Source organism: Chionomys nivalis, chromosome 9, assembly GCF_950005125.1.
Source record: "Chionomys nivalis chromosome 9, mChiNiv1.1, whole genome shotgun sequence".
NCBI classification, from domain to species: Eukaryota; Metazoa; Chordata; class Mammalia; order Rodentia; family Cricetidae; genus Chionomys; species Chionomys nivalis.
Genome location: NC_080094.1, coordinates 21,525,312 through 21,551,310, shown reverse-complemented (window position 1 = coordinate 21,551,310; position 25,999 = coordinate 21,525,312). Strand labels below are relative to the sequence as shown.

The 25,999-nt window shown below is 51.3% G+C and overlaps 1 protein-coding gene across 17 annotated transcripts in view; it reads left to right on the top strand.

Moving 5' to 3' along the window:
- The window catches only part of Epb41l1 (erythrocyte membrane protein band 4.1 like 1), a 123,457-nt gene extending 99,135 nt beyond the window's left edge, over positions 1 to 24,322 (top strand). For 8 of the 17 annotated variants that reach the window (XM_057780454.1, XM_057780453.1, XM_057780450.1 and 5 more), the window contains 10 exons: positions 3,364 to 5,265; positions 5,744 to 5,854; positions 6,896 to 7,303; positions 8,968 to 9,072; positions 11,407 to 11,487; positions 15,646 to 15,732; positions 16,510 to 16,593; positions 18,693 to 18,773; positions 19,060 to 19,176; positions 21,010 to 24,322. In XM_057780454.1, coding sequence (XP_057636437.1) covers positions 3,364 to 5,265; positions 5,744 to 5,854; positions 6,896 to 7,303; positions 8,968 to 9,072; positions 11,407 to 11,487; positions 15,646 to 15,732; positions 16,510 to 16,593; positions 18,693 to 18,773; positions 19,060 to 19,176; positions 21,010 to 21,018 — 2,985 coding nt within the window. In that variant the 3' untranslated portion in view covers positions 21,019 to 24,322. The remainder of the gene's footprint in view (positions 1 to 3,363; positions 5,266 to 5,743; positions 5,855 to 6,895; positions 7,304 to 8,967; positions 9,073 to 11,406; positions 11,488 to 15,645; positions 15,733 to 16,509; positions 16,594 to 18,692; positions 18,774 to 19,059; positions 19,177 to 21,009) is intronic. The other 9 variants (XM_057780462.1, XM_057780463.1, XM_057780461.1 and 6 more) reach the window with 6 other exon arrangements.
- Positions 24,323 to 25,999: the final 1,677 nt, after the last annotated feature.

Genomic DNA, 25,999 nt, shown 5'->3' with positions numbered 1-25,999 from the left:
GTGTCCTGCCCTGAGGTCTTGGTTCTGTTTAAAAGCCTGCTGTAGTCTATGGGTGGCTCGTTAGGACATGGTATTGATCCTTCCCCTGTTCCCAGCTATCTAACCCCATCTGAAACATTTGTCTGAGTCTCCAGTAAGGCAAAAATGATACCTTCTTCCCCTAAACATCCTTCTAAGTGAGGAGTTCTTTGTTTCTGAGTCCAGAGGAGCAGAAGGTCAAGGATTCTTGGGGTTTCCTGTGGCCCTGTGTGGATACTGGGGATGGACTCCCCATATCCCATCCCACCCGGACACTGGGATTACATAGTCTGTTGAGTTGGGAACCAACTGACTTGAGAAACATCCTTTGTGTAGCCTCTGCCCCGTTTGTTGGTGTGGCTCGTGATGGCATGGACCCTTCTCCTTCTGCAGAGAATACTTGTGTAGCTTCTGTGAGTGTTGTGACTGTCAGAGGGGCGTGAGCAAGTGCCACACAAGGAAAATGCAAACCAAAGCTCTCCCCAAAGTCTTCCCCCGTGGAAAACAGAAAGCAAACCTATCAGCGTTCTCTCTGAGGGCAATGAAACAGGAGCCCAGAGCATTCCAGAGTTAGGGACATGGTGATGTCCTAGTGCCTGGAGATACTCTTAGAAACAAGGACGATGCCTGTTTGGGGAGTGAGCCAAGATGTGAGCCTTTTATCAGTGGCGCCCATCCCGCTGCCCTTAAGAGCATGTTTTGTCTGTTCATCCACAGGAGCAGCCAGTCATTCTGTCGTTCGTTCCTACCTTCCTGTTCCCTTCCCCTCCTCCATCGTATTCTTCTTTCCACGAGGCCTTTCCGTGCTACCCTGACTGAACTCAAATTTGTGATCCTCCTGCCTTGGTCTCCCAAGTGCTGGGCATGAAATTTTATTCAGGTTGACCAAAGTCTGCCCTTTGGATCGGTTGCCTGGGAGCGTCCTCTTGCCTCCTGGTGGCCATGGACCTGCTCTGCAGCCTCTCTGAGGGACACCCTTCAGATTGAGCACTTTCCTTCTGCACCCCTTCCAACAGCTTCTCCCAGGATGTGAATTCAAGAGAACCCCCTTCCTGGATATCCTCTGACCCCAAATGTAATCCAGAGTTCCAGGTAGGGCCTGAAGAGCCAAGAGTCAGGGGAGCCACCCTCTGGAGTTCCTTCTTGTCTGGTATGAAGCAGCGCTGCCCCTTGTCTTACTCCTGTGGCTGGAGCAGAGGCAGTGCCGTCAGGTAGCAGGAGGTACTCTAAGGAAGGCACCGAAGAACCAGATGTTGCCCCATCTTGTGACGAGGGCCAGATGTGGCTTTACTAGCACACTGGTGCCAGCAAAGCTGTCCTTTTCTTTTTGTAAATCCTGCTCACCCCCCATGTCCTTAACTCTGGTTTTTTAGCAGAAGAACCCTTGTTTCTTCCCTCACTACGACGTGATCTGCAAATCCCCTTAATGGGAGCCTTACTTTCCCCTTCTGAAACAAAGTTGCCAATTGGAGTAAATTTAATTATGTAGATGAGAGTTGGTGCTGCCTGGCATCTAATAACTAAACATTGCCATGTGTTTCCCTTTTCTGCCTCTAGAATCTTTCCAGTTCGCGCCAGCTTCCTCCCCCACACACCATTGCTCATCTAGCCTGTTTGCTAGATGGGATTGGAGTGGGACTATTCCAGGAGGGGCCTCTTTGGCCAACTTTGACCATCATCACTAGGCTGATGATGTTAAGAGCTGAAATGGAAGCAGCTGGCAGAACTTGCTTCCTAAGATGAGAAGGGTCCTTACCTCTGCAGGCCAGCAGAACACGTCCCTCTGAGAGTTCAGGCGCAGACACCTGGAACGTCTCAGAAAGCTATGCCAGACCGTGTCTGGACCTCCCTTCCTTTGATCTCTTTCCCCCTGGTAAGATTCTGTCAATGAGGTCAGATTGCCTGACCTGGGAATAGGATTTGCAGTGTTTCCTTGAACCTTCCAGCTCCTTCAGATCTCGTGGGTGTGGCAGACACAGCACCAAGTCACACCCCGAAAAGAAGCCCAAGGTCGTGTAAGCCTCTGGTCTCCTGCTTCAGGGAGAAGTGTCAGGCGCGCCTGCTGTGGAGGCAGTTTTGCTAGGGCAGGAAGATTAAACTTTAAAAACTCAGAATCAGATATTGGGTTCTAGGCTCTGTGACTCGGCGGTTGAGTGGCTTTCCTTCCCTAGGCCTAGATTTGGAAGTTGATTTCCATGTCTGCCTCATTGTGACTTCAGAGGACGGAGAGATCTTAAGTCTGTGATCTTAAGCCCATGCAGGACTGCAACTTCCTCGGGGCTGCTCAGTGTTTGCATTATGCATTTGTCAGATGGGATTCTGATGAGAGTTTGTGGAGAGAAAGTATTCTGTGAGCCCAAGACTAAAATCCCAAAGCTCTTACGGCTTTACTAATGATTTGAGAAACCCATCAGTACCTCTAAGCTGCTGGGGACAGGTAGAGGACTATTCTGGGAAGTTTGATAGTGACAAACTTGATAGTCTCTTTGGCTTTGTGATAGTGTCTTCTGTGGTACGATCTGGTTAGTTCTTTTCTATTCTTTCCATGGGTTTTTGTTAGCGTTCTCCAAGGATCGGTCTTAAAATCATTTCTTTTAAGTGGATCCCCAGAACATTCAGACTGTTTTAGCCATTGCTTCAGTGGTGCTAAGCTGACTGTTTGGTATCATTGCTGTTGATCTGTTTCCTTCCCAGAAGCCCCTGTAGAGGAGTGATGTTTTAGGCTGGGGCCTGTGAAATATACAGTTCACTGTTTTCCTCAGCTTGGCATCAGATCCCAGTTGGCACCCATGTTCAAGGTTGTGAGTTAAGAGTTCAGGCATCAAAAAGCAGCTGTTCTTTTCCTGGCTTTGCCATCAGCAAACAATGGCCACAACCAAGTCATTTTCCTTCTCTAGACCTCAGCCCCTTCCCCTTCCTCCCCCCACTCCAAAGGAGGTGACACTGGGTGTCTTTGGAGCTCTTTTGGCTCAGTATCCAGAGATCCCTTGTAAGCGCTTTCCCTGCAACAGTGGGAAATGTTCAGTTCCAAGAGGAAGAGGCCGGTCCCACCCGTAGAGCTCTGTCCCTGGGGTGAGAGGCACAAAACCCCACCCCACTGTATTGGGATGAAACCAGTTATTGAAGAAGGTCAGTCAGTTTATTGGGGATCTTACTGGGAAAAAGAACTTTGATCATGAGGAATAGCTTTGTCACCCCGTTCTGCCCCTGGCCAGTTCCTAGAACCTATAGTCGCAGTGGCAAACCCTTTGGGGGTAGATTGGTCCCTTCTTACAGAGGGAAGAGGCCATCCTTTCAAGTGCCTGCTGTTTCATGTTAACTCTTCTTGCTCCGATTGCAACACAGGGCTCAGAGCATTGGGTATTTGTAGAAAGAGTATACACCAGGCCAGAGGAACTTGGCCTCCTAACCGTGGCCACCACACAACGGGAAGGAAGTGAGGCAGGCCTCGCTGAGATCCTTGCTGATGGTAGACTCTCCAAGGTAGACATTCTGGTGGACAAGTTCAAAGTTGAAGTGGCCACAGAAGAAACAGTGGGAGCCGGAAGAGCAAGTACTCACCAGCCAGGGAAGATGATTGCAAGTCCAGGAGAGTTTGAGACAATGAGAGAGGAAGGCCTGTGTGTCAAGGGAGGCACCCGAGAGACTGCTCAAGCTGCAGGCTACACATCAACAGACGAGCTTCCTGAGGGCTCCAAGCCCAAGGTCAGGAGCCACCGCATCTCAGATGGTCAGCTAGAGAGCCCAGTAGAGCTGAGTAAGGGGCTGGAGGGGCTCCAGACTTGGGGAAGACCTACAGCTCCAGGGACCGGGCGAGTGCAGGGAGAAGTTCTTTCTCCTACGTCAGACAGAGGAGGACTCCAGTCTTTCCTGTTGGATCCAGCCCAGGCAGAAGCCAGAGCTGACTCCAGCGATGAAACGGATACCTCCTTCGCAGAGAGGAGCTTCTACCTAAACTATGGAGAGAAAGACGCTGAAGACGTTCTCCCTCTACCCTCAGAGGACAGAGAAGAGCGTCTACATGCCCCTCCTGGAGATGGGACCTGGCTGGAGCTGGCAGGGGAGCACATGGAGCACTGGGAGCTGAAATCCTCTGCCCCAAGGGGTTCTGCCCCAGGTTCCAGCTGGAATAAAGATGAAGCCCATATGGCTTCCTCCGAGGAAGAAGCCTGGTCCTCCAGGGACCGTGGGAGGCCTGGTGACCTACAGGGAGCTGCTGTGGGGCAGAGTTTTGCAGAGGCCTGGGAAGGAGCACGGCAAAGGCTGGAAGGAGAGCTGACCTACCCAATGGCCGGGGCAGCTGAAGACATCAGTATAGACCGGATAGGAGAGACTGAGAGAAGTTCCCCAGCAAGACAGAAGAAGCACCCCCCTGGTGGAGGAGGAGGAGTGCACCTAGATGCCCAGGCCTGTGCCCTTCTGAGGACCATTCCTCCTCATGTTAGGAAACCAGTCAGGCGAGATCAAAGCAGCTTTCTGCCCATCGAGAAGAGAGCAGATTCCGCTCAGGCTGTAGAACCCATGACCGAGGACAGGGAGGCCATCATCCCACTGCCAGCCTCCTCTGGTCACATTGATGTTCTGGCAGCTATGAAGGGCACTTCTCAAAGCCCAATCTCTCCTGGGTCAGGGAAGCCTGCAGAGTTCGGGGATCCTTTTGGAGATCAGTTCCCCATAATTTGCAAACATATCCATCTTTCTGAAGAGAGCCCTGTGTCCAAGGACACGCGAGGTGAACGCAAAGTACCTCCAGTTGCCAGCAAGAAGCCCAGAGTTGTCCCTGAAGGAACTGAGGGCCCTGCAGTCCCGGGGTTTGTGTTCCCTTCAGGAAAGCAAAAGGAGACTTCCCTCCAGGCTGGGGACCAAAGGGGTTCCCAGGAAGATATTAGCAAGACCTCAGTGGCTAACAAGATTCGGATATTTGAGACCCATGGAGTTGAGTCATGCCGAGCCAGTCAGGGTGAAATGAGGGCCCTTCCACATGAGCTGCCTTCGGAGGCTTCCCCAGGGGAAGTAGAACATCAGCAAAATAGGCTTCTAGACTCGGGGTTTGTTCAACTCCAGCCCCCTGGGGACTTGGCCAGCCCCAAACTCACACCTTCTTCTGTTACACCTCTGGCTACTCAGCACTATGGGGAGGGCACCTCTGCTACCTCCCACCAGGAAAGATGCACAGACCCAGAGCTCCTGTCCCCTGACTCAGGCTGTGAAACCACGCTGGAGGAAGCTACCGGGGTAACTGGCCATGTGAGCCCCCACCCCCACCAAGTCCCCACTTGTAGAAACTGACCGCATGCTCTGTAGCTCTTAGAGGCATGTTTTGGTGGCCCCTCTTCATTCCTGCAATGATGCTGCTTGTTCACCCCACAAGGTCTTCTACATGGTCCTGAGATAGCCCAGGCTAAAAGATGGGGCCATCTGCTTAGCCCTTGTTAGCTTGTTTGATCCCCCAGCCTTTGGTGTGACCTTGTGTCCAGAAGGTCACACAACAACCAGAGAAGGCGCCACCAGCAGCAGTAACTCACGTATCTGCTTTGCCTTGCTCGTCTCACCTGCTAAATTCCTCCCTATCTTGCTTGGCTTATCCGGTGGGTGATCTTTCGTCGTCCTTTCCTGCCCCTGGTTCCCTGCCTTGTGGAAGCTGACAGTCCAGAGGTCACTCCACTCCGCTTCCCTCTCTAGTGTCATTCTGCCTCCTTAAGACTAACTGTCTTCTCTAATCCAGAACAAATCCGGAGATGCGGGCAGGGAAGAGAAGAGCTTCTTCAGCCGCTTAGCACCAAACACCCCTGGGAAGGGGGGGCGTCTGAGATTCACCAGCCCTCCGGGCCCTCAGGTCTCTACAGTCCCACTGTGCTTAGATGACTTGTTCATCTTCATCCGGCTGGGATGCTTCATTCCCTAGATTCCCACCTGCTCAAGTAGCCAACTCCCCCATGGCTGTTCACACTCTGGCTTGTCTGGAATGTGCTCCTCACACCTCTCAACCTTCCAGAACCTGGCCAACGGGAGGCTGGTTCACAAATGAATCTCTGAAGCATACTGAACCTCCAGAGCCCGAAGCTGAGTTTTTTCAAAACATTTTGTGGGTGTTAGATTGGTCTTTTAAAAAAAAAAAGTCGCAAACTAAGACAAAGAAATAATAAGCAAGCAAATAAGCAGAGCCGTGTGTTGTTTAATCCCTGACAGGCCAGTTGAGAGGTATGTATTTAGGACAAAGTTTGCTGGTGCTCTTTGGGCATTCCCTTGGCCTGCTGTCGTCAATTACACTGGTGGGGCCAGAACTTCCTCTCCATGGTTACCATAGAGTTCAAAGTGATACTGAACTCTCTTGGAGCTAGAATTTCTCCTTTCCCTGGTTGATGCTGGCCCTTCCCCCAGAGACTCAGTGCAATTGACAGGCTGCTGACTTATGTGTTCCTCAAGCTCCCAGCTTCAGCCTCTTTGCCTCCTCTCCTGAATTTCTCTGAATCCCTGCCCTCCCTCAGTTTACCTCTCAATGCCTCCAGCACGGATGGGCCTGTGGTCCAGGCCTCCATCCCTGCCTTTCGCACAGTGCTGCTTCTGATAGGCTTTCGGATCCTAGCCTTGGAGGGGGCCTCCTGTCCAGAGCTCGCTGGAAGGATGCCAGCTTGCTTTGCCGTCCTTGCGACCCTCCAAAGGAGCATCCCCTCTCTGAGAAGTTTTTGTTTCATTTTGTTTTGTGCTAGATTCCAAGGAAACCTTCCTGGGGCGTGTTTTTCGTTTCCTGACCTGCTCTTCCATTTGAGAACATCGTTGCAGCCTTGAGATTTCTTCTGACATTCTTCTGACTATCTTGACCTCTCTCTCTCTCCCCACCCCATATCCCCATTCCCCTGGTTTTATCTGGCCATAGAGAGCAGGGCTGAGGGAGGGCTCGGAGGAGAAAATCAAACCACCACGTCCTCGTGCTCCAGAGAGTGACACAGGAGATGAGGACCAGGACCAGGAGAGGGATGCGGTCTTCTTGAAGGACAACCACCTGGCCATCGAACGCAAGTGCTCCAGCATAACGGTCAGCTCCACATCCAGCCTGGAGGCTGAGGTGGACTTCACAGTTATTGGTGACTACCACGGCAGCGCTTTCGAAGACTTCTCCCGAAGCCTCCCCGAGCTCGATCGGGATAAGAGTGACTCTGAGACCGAAGGCCTGGTGTTCTCCCGGGATCTCAAGGGGCCCTCCAGCCAAGAGGACGAGTCTGGGGGCATCGAGGACAGCCCAGATCGAGGGGCCTGCTCCACCCCAGAAATGCCCCAGTTTGAGGTACAGTGGAGCTTCGTGGAGATCCAGTCCAATGGGGCACTGCATGTTCGGAGGGCCATGGGCCATGAGAAGACCAGCCATCAGCTGCAGCCTGAAGCTCTGTCTGCTGTTGCATGACTGCCCCTCCGTAGAACAGCATGGTTCTGCGACCGCATGTTTGCTGTGTCGGTTCACCCCTAACACACGCCCCATGGTGTTTTAACCCTGTGATCCCATCGCTTGCTGAGGTCAAGTGATGCCAGTCTTACTGATGACTCCTTGGCCCCCTGCCTGTGTTGCATGGCACCTGCAGAGAGCATGTGTCTGTGGACTCTCGAGGCTCCCACAGCTGGTCTGAAACCTGAGTGGTTTCTCTTGATTCAGGCCAGGGCTCATTTTCCCGGGGCCTGCAGAAGAGGCTGTTATATAAACCCATCAGGTCCTGAGACCTCGGTGTGGAGTGAACACTCCAGGAAAAGAGAAGACACAGCCTTTGGGCAGGAGGCAGGGCCACCATCTGGGCTTCTCTGCTTTGAGACCCCTTGGTTTTCAGAAACTCATCCTTGCCCTTTACCTCTAGCTGAGCCTTCCCCCCTCCCTCCCTCCTTGCCTCTCTCCCTCACTCCCTCTCTGCCTCCCTCCCTCCTTCCCTCTCTGCCTCCCTCCCTCCCTCTCTGCCTCCCTCTCTGCCTCCCTCCCTGCCTCCCTCCCTCCCAGGCAGTGATCACCAGCTCATCCATGCTGTACCCTCTGGGCAGAAGACCTGTCATTCCTTTCTGTGCCTCCCTTACAGTGATCAGGACGGAACTCACACATCCCTTCTCCTTGCTTTTCTGGCCCCCCGGGTGGCAGTACTGTCCCCACCACATCCTGCTCTGCCCTGCCATGCTTTGACTCTAACATTTCCCCAGCACAGTCAGGACAGTGGCGGGTGGCTCTGCCCTCCCGCCAGGTGCCAGCTGCTGTAAGGCTGGCTCACACTCAGCACTAAGGGATGATTAATTGAACAATTGAACGAGCGGCTAGATCACAGGATTCTGGAAGAATCCCTCCTTTCTCCCTCTTCTTTCCAACTACATGACAAGCTAGGCTCCATTCATCAAACTGCAGTGTGTATAGCCATGAACTAGGCCTAGGAGAAGACTCCAAAGAAACTGGTCATGTGGCTTGAGTCACACAGAGTCCGGTTTGTAAGCTGGTGTCCCTGGGCCGCAGGAGGCCAACTGATGTGTTTTCTTTAATTTAAAAATCACAAGAATATATTTCCTTATAAAATAAATAAATAAATGGGTATAATAGACAGACAGAGCAGAGCAGAGGCTGTGCTAAAAGCCAAACCTGAGCAGAACGGCACTTGCTTTCCATTTCTCTCGGCCAGCTAACCTCCTCACCAGGTTCCATTGCTGCCTGGCCCTGGATATTTCCATGTATGTAATTCTTGCTTTGAACAGTGGTTTACCTGAAGCGGCCAAGGGGTGGAGGCAATATGTGTGGAAGAAAAACTCTGAACAAAGAGTTTAGCCATCCTTTTAGTACAGCCTCAAAAAGACATGCGGCCTCTGGGGCACGAGGTCAGGCCTTCTTCATGCTGGGAGTAACTTTGGCTCCTCCTGCATCCCAGTTGCCTGTGAAGAGGAGTTGTGTCTGGGCTTGAGTTTTCAAGTGTCTCCTTCATGTCCCCGTAGTCCGTGAAAGCAGAAACCATGACCGTCAGCAGTCTGGCAATCAGAAAGAAGATCGAGCCAGAGGCCATGCTGCAGAGCCGAGTCTCCGCTGCAGACAGCACCCAGGTAACCTGCGCCTCCTCTGGAGCCTGATGCGGGGAGCGGGCATTTGAGGGAAGGTCCTCAGTAAATGGCCAAGCCCTTTAGTCAGCCTTTTCCTTCCCTCATCCTCCCTGAGGTCTGAGGTGGGAATGGTAGGGAAAGACCGTGCTTCTTAAAACCCAGTGTCCCCATCTGTAAATGAGGGTGATCCTGCCCCCTTCCTCCTGGGAGTGTTCAGCACTCACGGTGGCTTGGCAGGGGTGGTGAGGTTCTGCCCCAGGGTGGCTTGGGGGAGAGAAAAGGAGAAATCTCAATCGCTGTTTGATCAGAACAGCTCACCTGGGTCATTTCTTAGGCATGGAGGTTCCGCATTAGATTGGCAAGATGAACAAACCAAGGTCAAATGACTGAAGGGGTCTGTGTTAGTGAGTCGAAGCTCACTTGCACCCCGGGACAGCTGGCCTGCCTAGACACAGCCCACAACTTAACACATACTTTCCATGTGTCCTCTGTGGGCCTTTAGATCTGAAGGCTTATAGGGCTGAGTTTGTGGGTCTGGGAGATTGCCCCTAATTTTTCTTGCCCAGAAGGGCTATAGTGCTCAGTCCCTTCTCCTGGTGAAGGGCTGAGCAGATGGGTTGGTCATTGGCTGGGCCTTGCCCTGGCTTCCACCCCCATCACGAACAACCTGAAATATGACACAGAGTAGCAAAAGTGACTGTCATTTCCAGCATCTTTTTGTCCTGCTGTTCCGGCGTGCGAACTAACGGCTGTACAGGTGTCTCGCGCCTCAGGAGAATCATGAGCTGGGTCACCTTGGACAACCCGCTTGTCTTCTCTGACTTGCTTTGTTTTCGTAGCTTTTGTTTTAATGCAAAGTATAAAGAAACCAAAATGACACCAAACCCTATAACCTGGCAGCTCTTTGTCATCAAAATGTCAAAAGACTGAACGACACCGTTTTTATGCTGTCGCAGGGAGGGGGGGAAGATAGGCGTAATGCCAACAGAGATGTTTATATCTGCTTCTAATTAAAATTATTAGATCTGAGTGACCTCTGCCTTACACCATACCCTTTGCTCTCAAGTAGTTTAGAACTTACGTGCACCTCTCCGTGTCTCTGTCTCTCTGCCACTCCCTCTGTCTCTCACCTCATGAGGACAGGGTTCCTACCAGCTACCCAGGCTGGCCTCAGACTTACTGTGCAGCTGAGGATGACCTTGAACTTTTGATCCTCTTGCTTCAGTCTCCCCACGCTGGGGTTACAGGTTGCACCATATCCAATTGGTTGTTCTTTTGTTTTTGTTTTTGTTTTTTTAATGGGGCCTGGGAGTTGAACCCAAGCTTCGTGCATGCTAAGCAAGCACTCTACCACCTGTGCTATGACCCCAGCCCTGTGTCCACTTGTCTGAGTCCACTTAGGAAGCATGTCCTAACTTGTGTTTTCTCTCCCATCACTGAACCTTGTAGTGGGTTTTATCCCTGCTAAAGTCTCCTTGTTCATGTTTCTTGGAGAACTTTTAAAAAGCACCAGTTTCTGTTGTAGTATAAAACAACATGGCCAAAAGCACCGAGGAGGAAAGGGTTTATTTGGGTTCACAACTCTCAGGTCATGAGCCATCACTGAGGGAAGTCAAGGCAGGAATTTCAGGCAGGAATCTGAAGGTGGGAACTGAAGCAGAGGCCATGGAGGAGCGCTGCTTCCTGGTTGCTCCTCATAACTTGCTCGGTCTACTTTTCTTGTTTTGTTTGGCGTTGGTTTTTCAAGACAGGGTTTCTCTATGTAACCCTGGCTGTCCTGGAATTAGCTCTGTAGAATCAAGCTGATTTTGAACTCATAGAGATCTGCCTGCCTTTGTCTCCTGAATGCTGGGATTAAAGGTGTGAGCCACCACCGCCCAGATTCAGCCTTGTTCTTATACCATCCAGGACCATCTGCCCAAGGATGGTTCTGCCTCCGGTGATCTGGGTCCTCCCACATCAGTCGTTAGTCAAGAGAATGCCTGGAAGACTTGCCTACAGGCCAGTCGTGTGAAGGCATATTCCCAGTTGAGAATCCCTTTTCCCAAAATGGCTCTAGCTTGTGTCAAGTTGACATAAAACCAACCAACATGCCACGTTAACTTCCAATGGGTTGCCAAATCAAAGCTTGGGTAGAATTCATCAACTTGGATGTGGTCACCCTTCCTTTGTTCAGTAGGACAGTAAAATGAACCCTGTGAAGAGCCTTGGGACCCTCTAAAGTGTTCTGTGACCACTCCCGGTGCATGCCCCCACTCACAAAACTTGTCACTTTGTAACTGGGACTGCCACAAGCCAGGTGACATAGTCTCTAATGCCTCCTCCTCTGCCTCGTAGGTTGATGGGGGTGCCCCCGTGGGGAAAGACTTCATGGTGACCCCCCCTTGCATCACCACAGAGACAGTCTCCACCACTATGGTAAGTGGGATCGGGCGATTCCTCTCTCTGACCCACCCCTCATTCCCCACAACAGCTAGAACTTGGCAGCTGTTTCAGGAAGATCTTAGCTGCCCTCATGATGGTGAGGCAGATGACTGGATTCCTGTTGTCTGGTTCCTTGGCTGCCTTTGTACATAGTGTAGTCAGTCTTTGGTTTTCCAGTTTGAATAACATGGGGAGTGGAGTCCCAGAGTCGCAGTTATCCGGGCTGTCTCAGCCATGCCGGAATAGAGGGAGGGTAGAATGGCCTGATTCTCAGCATGCAGGAATCTTGGAATACCAGGTGACTTTTACCTGCAGGTAGACATTAGCCTGAAAGCCCCACCCCACTCCTATCCTGACAGCAAACCCAAACCAGTCACCAGCAGTTTCAGAACACTTTCTCACTGTGACCAGTAGATGGCAGCAGTGAACCTGGATTGGAAACGCAGAGGTTTTGGATACCTTCTAAAGGGACCTTGCTTCAGAATTTGCTGTTTATTTGCTGTCTAACCAGTAAAGTCCTTGGCTTCCAGTGTCCTCATCTATAAAACAGGAGTCACCCCCTTCTGTGTGGCTCACAGCTTCTTATGAAACTCTAAGGCAGTGGTTCTCAATCTTCCTGAGGCTGTGACTCTTTAATACAGTTCCTCATATTTTGGCGACCCCCAAACCATAAAATTATTTTATTGCTACTTCATAACTGTAATCTTTCTACTGTTATGATTTACAATGTAAATATCTGATATGCAGAATATCTAATATGTGACCCATGTGGAGGTCGAGACCCACAGGCTGAGAACCACTACTCTACAGCCCGTAACAACGAAATCGAACAGACAACATATTCTAACCAGGCTGTGGTGTCAGGCAGTCCCCAGAGACATCTGACCTTTGGGTTATAAACTGTGGTATCCACTGTTCTTTCTTTGACATCCTTTACAAATGAGAAAACAAGTTCAGGGGGAATAAAGGGATGAACCCAAGGTCACGTGACCAATAAATCCCAGTTTATCTTCAGGCACTCTGACACCGGAAGTCTCAGTTTCATTGGCGGTCGCTCTGCTCTGCCCCTGTCCTGACCTGTGTGAACATCAGCTTTAGAGGTCTGGGGCTGCAGAGTCTAGCAATGTCTGATCCAGATATTTCCTGAGCTAGAGAGTTGTTTTTGAATAGCTTCCCTTGTCTGACCCCTGACCTCTACCGGAGAAGATGGTTTAAGTCAGAGTTCTCAGCAGGTGGGTTGTTTTAAGTAATCAGTCTCTAAACCAGTACTTTAAACCAGTCACCAGAGGGCACCATTTCCCTCGTGGGTCAGTTCTTGCTCTCTCTCCAAACTGTTGCTCTGCGGCATTGAGGTACTTGTAAGGATACATTTAGATTCCTCTTCATGGTGAGTAGACAGCTACTCCATCCATTTCCTCATCCATCCATCCATCTGTCCATTTGTCCTGAAAACATTGATGAGTCTACTGTCTGCCTAGCACAGGGACCCCGTGCTGCAGAGGCCCCACTGCCTACTAGGATTCTTTGTTCAGTTGTCATCACAGTACCTGTCTGTATGTCCGTCTTGGGCACGCAGTGATGAGCAAGGCCCAACCCTCCCCTTGGGCAAGTCACCTGCACCTCCCAAACCCTTCACTTCCACTTCTGTAAAGTGGGGTGGACACAGTACAGTGCGTGCCTTTAAGGGCTCCTGCAAGCGTGAGCAAGTACCCTGTGCAGAGCCCCCAGCACAGCCCGGCCTTGGTGTCCCCAGATGTCAGCTGCTGCTGTCTCTCTCCTGCCTTCATGGAACAGTGCAGCAGAGTTACCTTAGGGGCCACTGGGATGAAGCTGAGTGACGTCTCTGCTAGGAGGATCTGGGGAAGGTGTCACCCAGGCAGGGACAGGAGAGCTGTGAGTGAGGGATGGGTTGAGGTGTGGTCACAGGAGAAGACTTCCAGCTGTGGAGAGCAGGCCTAAGGACAGGAAGCACATCTGGCTGGTAGGTGTGTACAGGAAGAGGAGGGGACGGTGGGGAGGGCTGCAAAGAAGGACTGAACCAGAGCTTGAAATGTTCCCAATGCCATGTAGGATGGTTTAAACTTTGTTCTGGGGACAACAGGGCAATAGTGTTTCTAGAGTAGAAGCCTGTCGTTAGCTGCGTGTGTTGGTTAGGTTATCAGCTGTGTGAGTGTGCCCTGGACCTTTAATAAATATTTATTGAATACCCACGATATTCGAGGTACTGTGAATCCAGTCCTGGAGGAGACAGCATCTCTAGCCCTGGGGCCCACGTTAGGCCAGAAAGAGAAGGTGGGGACCTGTCTGAGGGTTGCTGGTGTCCAGCAGGGGCACTGCCAGGGTTGAAGAAGGTAGGTACCCCCAAGTTAGGGATTGGAGATCCTGGAGTAGGAAAGTGCAGTGTGTGGGCACTGGTAGGATGCCCAGGAGACAGGACGGACGGATGGGCTGGGGACAGTGTTTACTGGCCAGTGGTGCTTACAGTGTGGTCCCAGGTGCCTGCAGCAAAGGCATAGTCCCCCACCCTGCTCCAAAGCTCCTAATTCAGAAACTCGGGGATCCTAGGAGTCTGTGTTCACAAGCCCTCTCGGTGATGCCCCTTGGGGTAGTGTGAGGGGAGTGTAATGCTTGTGTTAGGTTCAAGCAACCAGTTCTACTCTAGATCTGACCAGTGTGAGACATCTGTAGGGTGTTTCCAGGGAAAGGCTCAGGAAATGACTGGTTTTGAAGATTTAGGGTTCAAGATCTGGACAACAGGTAGGATAGGAGACTGTGGCACCAGAGAGGCAGTAGAAATCCCTGGATATCTGCAGGTGGATGGAGGGGAGCCCCTGAGGAGAGTTGCAGAGGGGGGTGCCTTGCCTAGGGAGAGGAACTACTTCCTTGAGTTGGGAGATGGTTCTGGCTATGAATACAGCCAGCTTGGGACGGGGAGCACCTAGGTTTTAAACAACCTGTGTCATATTTACTGGCTTCTGTTTCCACCATGAAGATGGAGAGGAGCCGTGGATGCTGGCCTCAGGACAAGAGGAAAGACAGAGAATCAGAAGCTATATGTGAGCATAGTCTGAGAGACAGAAGGACCCAAAGGGAGCTGGTGTCTGTGGACTAAGCGAGTGAAAGAAAACACTGCTAGAAATGGCCTTATAGTCTGGGACCCAAGATGTAGGGAATGCGTCTCAGGATGGTGTGCCAAGTGTGGTCACCGACAGTCAGGGCAGGAGCAGGTGTGGCAGAGGCTCCGTCCTCCCCCCATGCTGTGGCAGGAAGACAGCAGTCTAGGTCCTTGCCGTGCACAGACTTTCCATTTAGCTGAGATGCTCATAGCCAAGCTGAGCTGGAGACTATGCAGACGTGAGAGATAGCAAAAAGACCCTCAGTGTCCCTTGGCCAGATACAGGACACCAAGTCCAGTGACAATTCCAGGGAGCTCTAGCAGTTAGAATCTAGAATAAGGCCAGGGGAGCTGGCTCAAGAAGTGACAGTTCAGAGGGCAGAATGCTGGTTCGGACCACAAGCACCTAGCAGTTGTGGAGGCTGCCCAGCTGGGAGTTGACTCCTGTGCTGTAGGACATGAACAAGCCACATACTGTGTGTCCCCTGTAGGATAGGACTGCTGCCAGGGATTTCCTTCAGTGGCTACGAAGGTTAAATGAGTCACACACATGCACGTACCTGGTGAATGCCCAGTGCCTGGCAGGTCCTGGGAAGTACCTACATGGTTCATCCACCTGCACTCCTGCATTTACCAACAGCTTCTGGTTTACAAACCGTCTTTCTAGACGAAGGAATAGACAAAGGTCCTTTTCCACAGACAGTAAGGAGGGAGTGGCTCTGCCTCAAGGTTCACAGCAGGCCCAGAACAAGAGCCTGGGTGACCCAACTCCTTTTAGGGCTTCCAGAGAGCAATACTGTATCCTGTTCACCTTGGCATCTCTAATAACAGGGATTCAGTAAATGTTTGCGGGGTGAGTGTGTAAGCGAGCATGCACATGTGTGTGGGATTGAGCAAGGGAGGACGGAATGGGTGCCTCAGCTTCTGTGTTGCTTCTCAACCCTGTGGTGGTGATGACCACACGGTCACATGCCCTGGCCCTCCTGGAGGCCTACTGACCTGAGACCTGGCCATCCGAGCACCTATTGTCTCCCCAGGAGAACAGTCTCAAGTCCGGGAAGGGGGCAGCTGCCACGATCCCCGGCCCACAGACGGTGGCCACGGAAATCCGTTCTCTTTCACCGGTAAGTAGGCAGGACCAGCTCAGGCTAGGGGACTCAGAGCCGGGCATGCGGGCACACAGCCACAGCAAGTGCAGTGAGGGGCCAGGGGACTCGGAGCTGAGTGTGCCAGCACGCAGCCACAGCAAGTGCGGTGAGGCGCTCAGTACCATTTCAAATGCCCATATTCTCCCAAGGTGCCCATCAGCGCCCCCCATGTAACCAAAGCATTGTCATCAGGGCTGAGGGTAAACAGGACACACACACACACACACACACACACACACACACTGCTGTGTCAGCTTATAAAGCAGGAAGAGCAGGGAGTTAGGAGTCCAGAGGCTTGGTTCTAGGCCGGACTCTGTTGGTGACCGTCCCACCGGTGACCCTGAGACTGTCATTAGAGGTCTTTTCTGATGCCTTCATTCTCTGCTTGTTGTTCTCAATACCTAGTCCAGAGAGAGCCTATGACAGGACGAGGTCCTGGGGGCTCTGTCTGCTGCCTGGATCCATCTGGTCATTTTTCTAGGATTCTTCCATTCTAGGCCGTTGTTAGGACGCTGGGCCTTAGGGATTCATCTAAGAGTTACAGATGCCTGGGTTTGGGAATGTTCTAGGTCTAGATGTGGAAAGATTCTGGTATTGTATAAGAATGAATGTTGGTTCAAAGCATCTTGGCATCCCTGCTTCACCTTCGTGGGCCCCTGCTTCTCCCTGGGAAATTTTCCCTAGCCCTGCCTGCTCCTTCAGAGCCCAGTGCCCTGACCTGACCCCCGGGGTGGGGGTGGTTATATTCTGCAGATCATCGGGAAAGATGTCCTCACCAGCACCTACGGCGCCACTGCGGAAACCCTCTCAACCTCCACCACCACCCATGTCACCAAAGTGAGTAGCAGCAGGCTCCCCGGCCCCAGTGGGCTCCCCGCCCCAGCGGGCTCCCCGGCCCCAGGGGGCTCCCTGGCCCCAGTGGGCTCCCGGGCCCCAGCGAGCTTCAGGGCCCCAGCGGCTGTAGGTGGGAAGGTCACTACCATGCTGACCCCTGGCTCCTCATTCTCTAAGGCTCACAGAGGGGATCTTGGCCAGTCCTGGAATGCGCTGCCCTGTGCTACTGTTGTCTGGGAGTAGGCCTTGCACACAGCATTGGCAGCTAACCCGTGGGGTCAGATGTTCTCTCCAGACAATGATGTCTGCCTCTTACAGGCCTTGAGAGCCAGGAGAGTTCAGAAGAGTGATGTGCGGGAAGCTCCCCAAAGTCAGGCAGTGTCATTTGGAAAAAGCTGCCCTTTGCCAGGCCTGATAATACAAGCCTCTAGTCCCAGCTACTTAGAAAGCTGATGTGGGACTGAATGTCCAGGGCAGCCTGGGCAATGTAATGGGAACTTGTTTCAAAACAGAAAGTGAAGAGGAATGGAGATATTTCTCAATGGTATAGTCATTGTCCTGTTCTCCCTGCTGGCCCACCCACCCAAAACAAGAGAGAGAAGAGAATGGAGTTTGAGGAGGGTCCTGGGACTCTCTGCAGAGCGCCTGAGGGTACAGCAGCCAGGAGGCATGCTATGTTAGCAGGAGGGGCAGAGACACTGGGTGTTTACCTCTTTGTTAAGCAAATGCCAAGTGACCATCAACCTTCCTAGACTCCCAGTCTGCTGGAGGAGGTGTGTTTGTAGGAAACCAGGAAGCAGTGTGTAGATGGGGGACTGAGAAATTAGGATGCCCTTGGAGCAAGGAAGTGCAGAGTGGGGGCAGACAAGATAGGTGCCAGACCCTGGGGCTGATTTGATCTTGGAGGATCCTAGTCGCGAGGAAAGGTAACTTAGGTAGTGACTCAGTGGAGATAGGCTCCCTGCAGCTGTCTGTCTGTCTCATAGGTGTGGGGAGGTAGAGGAAGGAGAACTAAGGCCTGGACTGAGGGCTTGAGCCAAGGGGGAGGACAGAGAAGGAAGGCATTCCTAGGGGCCATCAGCTGCGACAGCCAGGGAACTAGGAAGGGTTGAGAAGGAAGCTGTAGCAAGTGCACAGCTGAACCGCCAGGGAGAACGGAAGAGGCCCAGCCATGACTGGAGCCGGAGGAGCCAGGCTGAGCCCTGGGGGTTGAGTTGAAGGTCCAGCTGACCCACAGAAGGGCAAGTCTGGTTGACACTCGCCTGCAACTTTGTAGCATTGTCACCTTGTCACATCTCCCAGGAAGCAACCTCTCAAAACACCTAAGAGAAGCACATGGACTTCTCTGCTGACTTTATGGGAATGCCTCACACGGCACACCCCACAGTGTATGGCTCAGGAAAGTCTCCTCTGTACCTCACCACTCAGGGGCCCCTTTGGTTCACCCTTGCCTCCCTCCAGCTAGGCTTTTCCTGGGTCACATCCTCCTTGGACGTGCCAAACAGTTAGATCCCGCCCCATCCTCTACTTCTAAGCCCCACTCCTTGAGACAAAAGGAGAGCAATAAAGTATCTTCATAGGATTGTTCCAAGTCTTTTAAGGTAGAATCTTGTCTACAGGTCACTAAAGGTAGAACCTTGTCACCATTCGCATTCCATTCATGTGCTCATTCGACAGATCTGCATTCAGCACTGCCAGGTCAGGTGGGGAAAGGTGCGGGGTGAAGGGACGCTGAGGTCATCAAAGTACAAGTCCCCCTCTCCAGGTCTTGGAGTCTGGAGAGGTGAGCGAGGCCATGTGCACATAGGTCAGCACCATGCAGAGGCCCCAAACCGTGAGAGATATAGACTCAGTGCTTAGGGAAGGCCGGGACAGGAAGCCTTGGGACCCTGCCGACCAAGGAGCAGCGTCTGAGCTGGGTGTGGGACAGTTTGAGAGCTGGGGAGTAATGACAACATGGCAGGACTCTGATGTTCTCAAACTAGAAGAGACTGCCGAGGAGGGCAGGAAAGGCTGGTTGACTGAGACCGATGTGTGTAGGTCAGCTGACCTAAGAGGGACCTCGCCTTTCTCTCCCCTGCCCTCTCCTTCTCTCTCCACAGACTGTGAAAGGAGGGTTTTCTGAGACAAGGATCGAGAAGCGAATCATCATTACTGGAGACGAAGATGTCGATCAAGACCAGGTACAGGGCTGGGAGAAGTATTTCCAGGGCACAGCCCAGTATCCAGTCTCTCCTATAATGGTGACCTATGGGGGGGTACCCTTCCGAGCAGAGAAGGTGTCCACCCCTTGCTGACCCCCAAGAAGGGGCATTAAATGGAGACCAGAAGAATCTAACTCTAGTCTTGTCCTCTGACTGTTTAACTTGGCCCCTCCTCAGTTTCCCCAGCTGTGCAGTAGGGGCTTGTGTTCAGTTTCTCCCATAGGCACTATTCTGTGGTACCTCACTATGCTTTTCTGCCCACCAGGCCCTGGCTTTGGCCATCAAGGAAGCCAAACTACAGCATCCGGACATGCTGGTAACCAAAGCTGTTGTCTACAGAGAAACAGACCCATCCCCGGAGGAGAGGGACAAGAAGCCACAGGTACAGGTCTGGAGCTCAGCAGTGTGGGAGGGAGGAGGACGCAGTAAAAAGATTCTTGGAAGCCAGACTGTGGTGACACACACCTTTAATCCCGGTACTTAGGAGGCAGAGGCGGGTGGATCTCTGAGTTCAAGGCCAGCCTGGTCTACAGAGTGAGTTCCAGGACAGCCTCTTCCTACCCTTTTTTGGAGCTATGTTTTGCTATATAGCCAAGGCATCCTGTGTTTTATCAGCTGGCGGGTACCAGCAATTCTAGTAGTATCTGTTGCTCTTATTCATAGGGTGCTTACACTGTGCCAGGCACCAAGCTTTGTTCTGTCTGCTCATTCATTTTAAAAGTAAGGAAACAGATGCTCAGAGACTTTAACTAGCTTGCCCATAGCTACGGTGCTGGGAACATGATGCACTGATTAGAATCTAAACCTAATGTGTTAGACTCCAGAGCCACCTATGTTCCTCACCACGCTGACTTCCCATAGTCTCTGACTCATAGAAATCATGTATGTATGGTAATTACCATAGTGCCTGGCACACAGTAAATATTCCATAACAGTCACTACTGTCATTATGGCGGTAAGCTATCAATGGCTGTCCTAAGCCAAGAAGAATGAATTGTTATGCACAGTATTATTTAGGTCCCCCTGGCCAGGGTTAAATAGCTTCTTACGGTCATAGAGCTGATGATGCGAGGACTTGAAACGGTGTGATTGTGCCTGCCTGGAATCTCAGCTCTTAGGAAGGTCAGGAAGGAAGATATTGAGGTCAAGGACAGCCTGGCATCCCCTCAGAGAGGATCTGTCTCCTGAACACTGCCGGCAAGAGAACAGCATTCACTTGGCTGCCTATAGCTTCCTCACCTTCCCAGGGTTACCTGTGCAGGGGAGGGGCTTGACCTGCTTCAAAATAGGAACCTCGGGTTCTCACCGTCACCCTGCCACCAACCTGCTAAACCATCAGCCTTCTGGGCATGAGTTTTCCTCTCAGTCAGCTGACCCAAAAAGGACTCTTTTATGACACTTGATTATACTGGCTCCTATGTGAGTCAGGGATGCTGTTCCGTGTACAAAGTGATTTTGAGTGGTCGCCAATGGTGAAGGTAGGGAAATGGTAGCCTTTACTGTTGGGGAAATGGGGCAAGAGCTATGATGATGTGGGTATAGCAACAAGGCCTCTACTCATTCAGCGCTCCTGTATCTAGGCCCCCTCTGTGGTGCCTCTCTACCTGTGGAAGGCAGGTCCCATTTTCTAGAAAAACTGATGGAAGCTAAGAGAGGTTGAGACACTCGCCCCACAGTTATAGAGCAGACAGGCCAGGGGTGGGGTTTGAACTAGGGAAGTGGGACTGCAGAGTCCATGCTCTTAAATTCTGAGTTCTGTAGGTAACCCTTAGTTGGAATCCAGACTCTTTTTTTCTTTAGGCTGTCTGCCATTTAATCTGCAGGCCACAGCAGGCCCATGGGGAGTAGAAGACCTGCAGCCAGGGAGAAACAGCCCCAGAACTGAGAAGAGCAAGGGGGCACAGTAAAATGACAGTGACCAGAGTGTCTCCACATTATTAAAGGACCATTTAAAACATTTTGAGACCAAAGCAAAAGATATTGCCTCCTCAGGATCAAACACGCAGATGCACAGGGATTCTGGAGTTAGTGCACATGTGCCATTCCTTAGCTGCGTAGCCTTGGATAAGTCAGTCTTTCTGGGCTATAATGCAGGGCGAACGGTAGCTAGGAAAACTGATGCTGTGTGTTTAAAGGCAAGTGGCTAAAGTAACTAATTTCCTTTATCTTCCTTCCTTTGTACCCATCACCCTGTTCCCCTGCTTCTGGCACCCAGGAATCCTGACCTCCGTGAAGAGATGCTGGCATGTCTGGTCCAACCCAAGCCAGAGAACCATTAAGAAGGGGCCTTCATTCTGGATTCTCCGACAACACCAACATCCCAGCTGCGACGTACTGTCACTGATGAGAGACTGGGAAGGGAAAGCATATATATATAGATATATATAGATATAGATATATATATAGGAAACACCGCGTCCTTGCACTGCTCTGGGGCTGGCGGAGCTGTCAGCTGATAGCAACAACCGACATCTGCAGCAACCTTCATTTCCTTTGCAGACAAATTGAATTGGTGGGATTTTTTTTTTCCTGGCCCCTTTCTCCTGCCAAACTACAAAAGCAGACCATGATGATTGTAGATGTCCCCTTGAACCTCGGCTGCACACACTCCAGGATGGGCGAGCACCTCGTTTGTTCTCCCCAGCCTCTGTTGCTCCCTCTAATACGAAGGAAGAGGAAAATAAGATCTCGTAGCCAAGCAAGAGAAGTCACAGCTGCAAGACACGCACAGGCCACTGTTTTCCAAGAAAAAAAGAATGGAAGTCTCCCACTTGGAGGAGGAGGGGAGGAACACTCGGTTGTTATTTTCCGGGTCTTGACACTGGGCTGCGACATCCATTCTCTGTCCTTCTGCCCTCCCCACTTCACCCTTGACCTCTGCTCATCTTGTCTCCATTTTCTGTCTCAGCTCCCTCCTGCCTCTCCCCCCAACCCTCCTCTTCTGTGTCCTGGTCCGGCTGAGGGCCACTGCGGATGACTCTCATTGGAAGAAAAAGAGACAACGAGAGCAAAAGGAAACCATGGGAAAGGAAGTAGACACTGTATGTTCCGGTTTCTCATGATGGAGGTGCAGCTCATAGGAGATTGTATGACTGTGATTTTAAGTTATGTATATTACATGTAACAGGAAACAGATATTAAAATAAACTGCTGGTAAGTATGCAGCTGACATTTTCAAGTTATAATTACCTGACTGTGATGTATCCCAAGGTTCCTAGATCTTGCCAAACTGGTCCAGCCGAGGACACTGGACTCTGGGTGTGGCCGGCTCCCAGTAGGGCTGACAGATTCAGTGTAGTGAAACTGTGTGTGGTGTTTGTAACTGGGTGATTGGTGGGGAGACTGGGGGGGGGCCCTCCATGAGAGGTGAAGGTTCGGCCAGAAGGAAACAATACAGATGTAGTCCCGAACATGCCAGGCCAAGATGCCTTCTCCCGCAGCAGTAGCTGTCCAGGCCTGGGCTGTGCGCAGGCCTCTGCTGCTGAGGTCATAGGTTAGTCCTCCCAGCTCTGGGGGGCTTGCCGCGGCTTTCAGTCCTCTTTCTGTTTTACTGTGACCAGGGTCTTTGTTTTGGTTTGTATTTCGCCATGTCTTGCCCTGCTCTTCACCTCCTCGTCACCGTCAGTTCCTTCTCTTAAGGGAGGTGGTGCCCTAACTGAGGTAGAGAGCAGTCCCCCTAACCTGGTTTTCTGAAATGCCCAGCCAGTCTTCCCCCTCTGCCTCTTCCATCTTGTGAATCCTGCTTTTTCCTGAGCTAAGGTAGCCGTGATAAAGAGGCCATGAACACAGGAAAGGCCATGATAGGCCTTCTGCATGATAGGCCATACTGCATTGCCAAAGGTCTCACCTATCCCAGAACGATAGCAGGTATGAGGAAGTGTTGCCTACTGGCTCCATCTGCCTTAGACTCGTTTGTAAAACGGCCTTGAGATGACAGGAGCCCTTGGGGAAAACCCAGCCACCAACTTGGCATTGCACTCTGGCATATGCAGGCTCCTGGCTTGCTTGCCACGAGCAGTGTCCCTTTCTGAAGGAAATGTCCTACGGCAATCCCATTTCACTCCTAGTCTTGCTAAGGCAGTTCATACATTTATTCAACAAATGTTTGTAAGTTGCCTGTTTGTGCCAGGCTCTGTTTTTAAGGTGGAAGGAGAAGCATGTGGGAGAAGGGGAACCTGGGACGCCACCGGACAAGCCTGTCCCTAACCATTGCTGGCTTGTTTCAAAACACGTCTCCACTCCCTCCGTCTGATCAGACATTACCTGGAGTGTCTCTCAGGGGCCCGGGCTAGATGCGCCCTCTTGGCCTGCTTATTAGTTACTCCTAGGGTGGACACCTTCCCTACCTATAGGTGCTGGCCTGACACGGGGCAAGCAGCTAGAACAGCTCTTCTCTGTAGCCGCTGAGAAGTAGAGCCAGCCTCTTAGACAACAAAGTCAGCCATATGCCCTGGTACAGGCTGGTAGGCCCACTCCACTCCAGTGTGACAGAGCATTTTCTCTGCTCCGAGATCTTTGTCCATTCTTGGTGGAGAAGCCACAGAACCTCCTGCCTGTCCTTTAGAACCTGCAAGCTCCTGCTGCTTCTGAGCCAAGAGCAGGAATGGCTCTATCCCCTTGGAACTGGGCTCAGGCCTCCCCTGCCTCTGCAGGAACTCCATGGCCTGCACGCACTGGACGTACATACCTCAGAGGGAGGACCTTTGTTCAGAGGGTTGCACCGGCCCTGAAGGTGGGCTACAGGGCGAGGAGAAAATGACCCGCTTAGCTTGTGGGGTGTTGGAATTTAGGCTGACCTTCTCCCCCCAGAGAGGCAGTCAGCACCCTGCCCAGGGAGGAGGGGACCTGCAAAACTCAAATCTAGGGAACTGTTTCCTCCTCGTCCTCCACTCCATAGAGAATAAGGACGTTGTCTTGTCTGTCTTCAACCTATTTTTTTTCTTTTTGCCTTTTATTGGTGTGGGTGTGTCTCATCTCTGTCCAGTAGGCCAGGTAACAGAGTGGGGGAAATTCTCAGAGAGCAGTCAGAGTTGTGGGTGACCGTCTAGATGCAGCTCCTAACTCACCCCGTGACACCGGGCTACTTCATCCCACCTAACTAAAGGAGCAGGCTGAACTAGCTGCGCCTAGCTAAACGAGCAGGGTGAACCAGTTGCGCCCTGAGCCTTTTCCCCACTCTGTGTCTCACACTCCTTTATTTTCCCGACTTTTGCTTTCTGTGGATCTTTTCCATGTGAAGGTACAGGAAGTGCCAGGACCTGTTTCAGTTTTTGAATCCTGCAAGCACATACCAAGACTGGCCTGAGATTGCATGAGCAACATCACTCTAAATATATATATATATATACATTTTTTTTTCAAAAAGCACCTTAACCAACCAACTGCAATGCTGTCGTGTTCCTTTTTACTCAGTCCCCGCTCTCCTCTCTTGTCCCCACGCTCCCCCACCTCAGTGCTCCGTGCTGTATGCGTGTGCTCTCTGTTCTTGTACACTCAATAAAAGTGAAATAAATGTGTTTGGTGGCGAACCATGGACTCCCTCAGCCTCCCTTATCTCCCTCCTTTCTCTCTCCTCTCTGACCTCGGGTGCTGGTACAAGTCGATATAGAACAGGAGTGGACACGTCCCAATGTAGAACACATTTTTTGTTTTGTTTTTGAGACAGGATTTGTTTTGTTCCTGAGACAGCATCTCACCATGTAGCCCTAGCCTGGAACTCAGAGATTCTCCTACCTCTACCATCCTAGTGCTGGGACTAAAGTCATGCATCCAGCCAGGCTCTAATGTAGAACAATTTTAATCAACAAAGTCTGGAGTTCCTGCTGTGGCCCAGACCTTGGCTTAGGCTCTGTGGGCTCAATGGCACACAGGGCAAAGTCCTTACTGGTCAAGGGCTTTCTGTCCAGTGGAGAAAACAGTGAGACAGGAAAGACAGGTTAGAGAGATCAGCTCTAAGAAGGAAACGCAGAGGAAGAAGTGGAGGTCACTTTAACAAGGCCAAAGTTGAGAGTGTAGCTCAGTGTGTGCTTAGCATGTGTGAGGCTCTGTGTGTGATCCCCAAAACCACAAAGGGGGAAACTGGTTAGCCAGTTAAGGACCTCCCTAAGGAAGTCATTTTTGAGCTTAATAAAGAGAAAGACCCAGTAAGGCGAAAACCTTGAATAAGAACTTTCTAGGCAGAGGGTGGTGTAAAAGTATGTGGGTCCCAGGACCTGGAGAGGAGAGGTGTAGCATAATGATCCGAAAGAAAATCAACCCCTCTATGAGAGCCTGGTAAACAACGTGCCCACAATCCTGCCACGTGCTTCATGTCGTCATGCCACCCATCATTGACTTAACTTTCCTTTAACTCACTTGGGAAACATTTAAGGAAGGAAATCAGGGGACTGGTGAAATGGTTCAGCAGGTAAAGACTGAGCTAAAGCACTTGCCATCAAGCCTGACGACCTGAGTTCGATCCCCAGCCCCTCATGGGGGAAGGAGAGGTCTGAGTCCTGCGAGTTGTCCTCTGATCTTTACATGCACATGTGGCACATGTGCTTCCCCAGATAGACAGACAGACAGACAGACGGACGGACACACACCATAAAATGTTAAAAAATAAAAGCAAAAATGGAGCTAGGGATGTAGCTTGCCTACCATGCACTAGGCTTTAGGTTCAACCTGACAGTAATGCAAAAATTATTAATTTAAAAAATCTCAAAGGTAAATAGCTAGTGCCACTTGCCAAAGAAAAGCATGGCCACAGAAATACATGGGAAGGGTTGGGGTGTATAGCGAGTATGCTGGGGGTGGGTGGAGTGTATAGCACTAGCCTGGGATGCACACAGCCTACCACTGAAAGAAAGAAAGCAATGAATAAAGGTTAAAGTTAAAATCATAATTATGTAAAAGCTAAATTCCCTTGGGTCACTTAGGGTATACATTCTACATTTTCTGTTTTATCCTGTCAAGAAAAGCACCCAGTCACCATTCTAAATCTCTTCAAACCTCAAACAAGGCAGGGTTTGTGTAGTGCTGGCTGTCCTGGAACTCACTCTGTAGACCAGGCTGACCTCAATCTCAGAGATCTGCCTGCCTCTGCCTCCTGAGTGCTGGGATTAAAGGTGTGCCCCAACACTGCCCAGCCAAAACAAGTCTTTTTTGAGTTGAAGATATCTGTACATACCATCCTAAATACTTTTTAAAACTTACATTCTGAACAT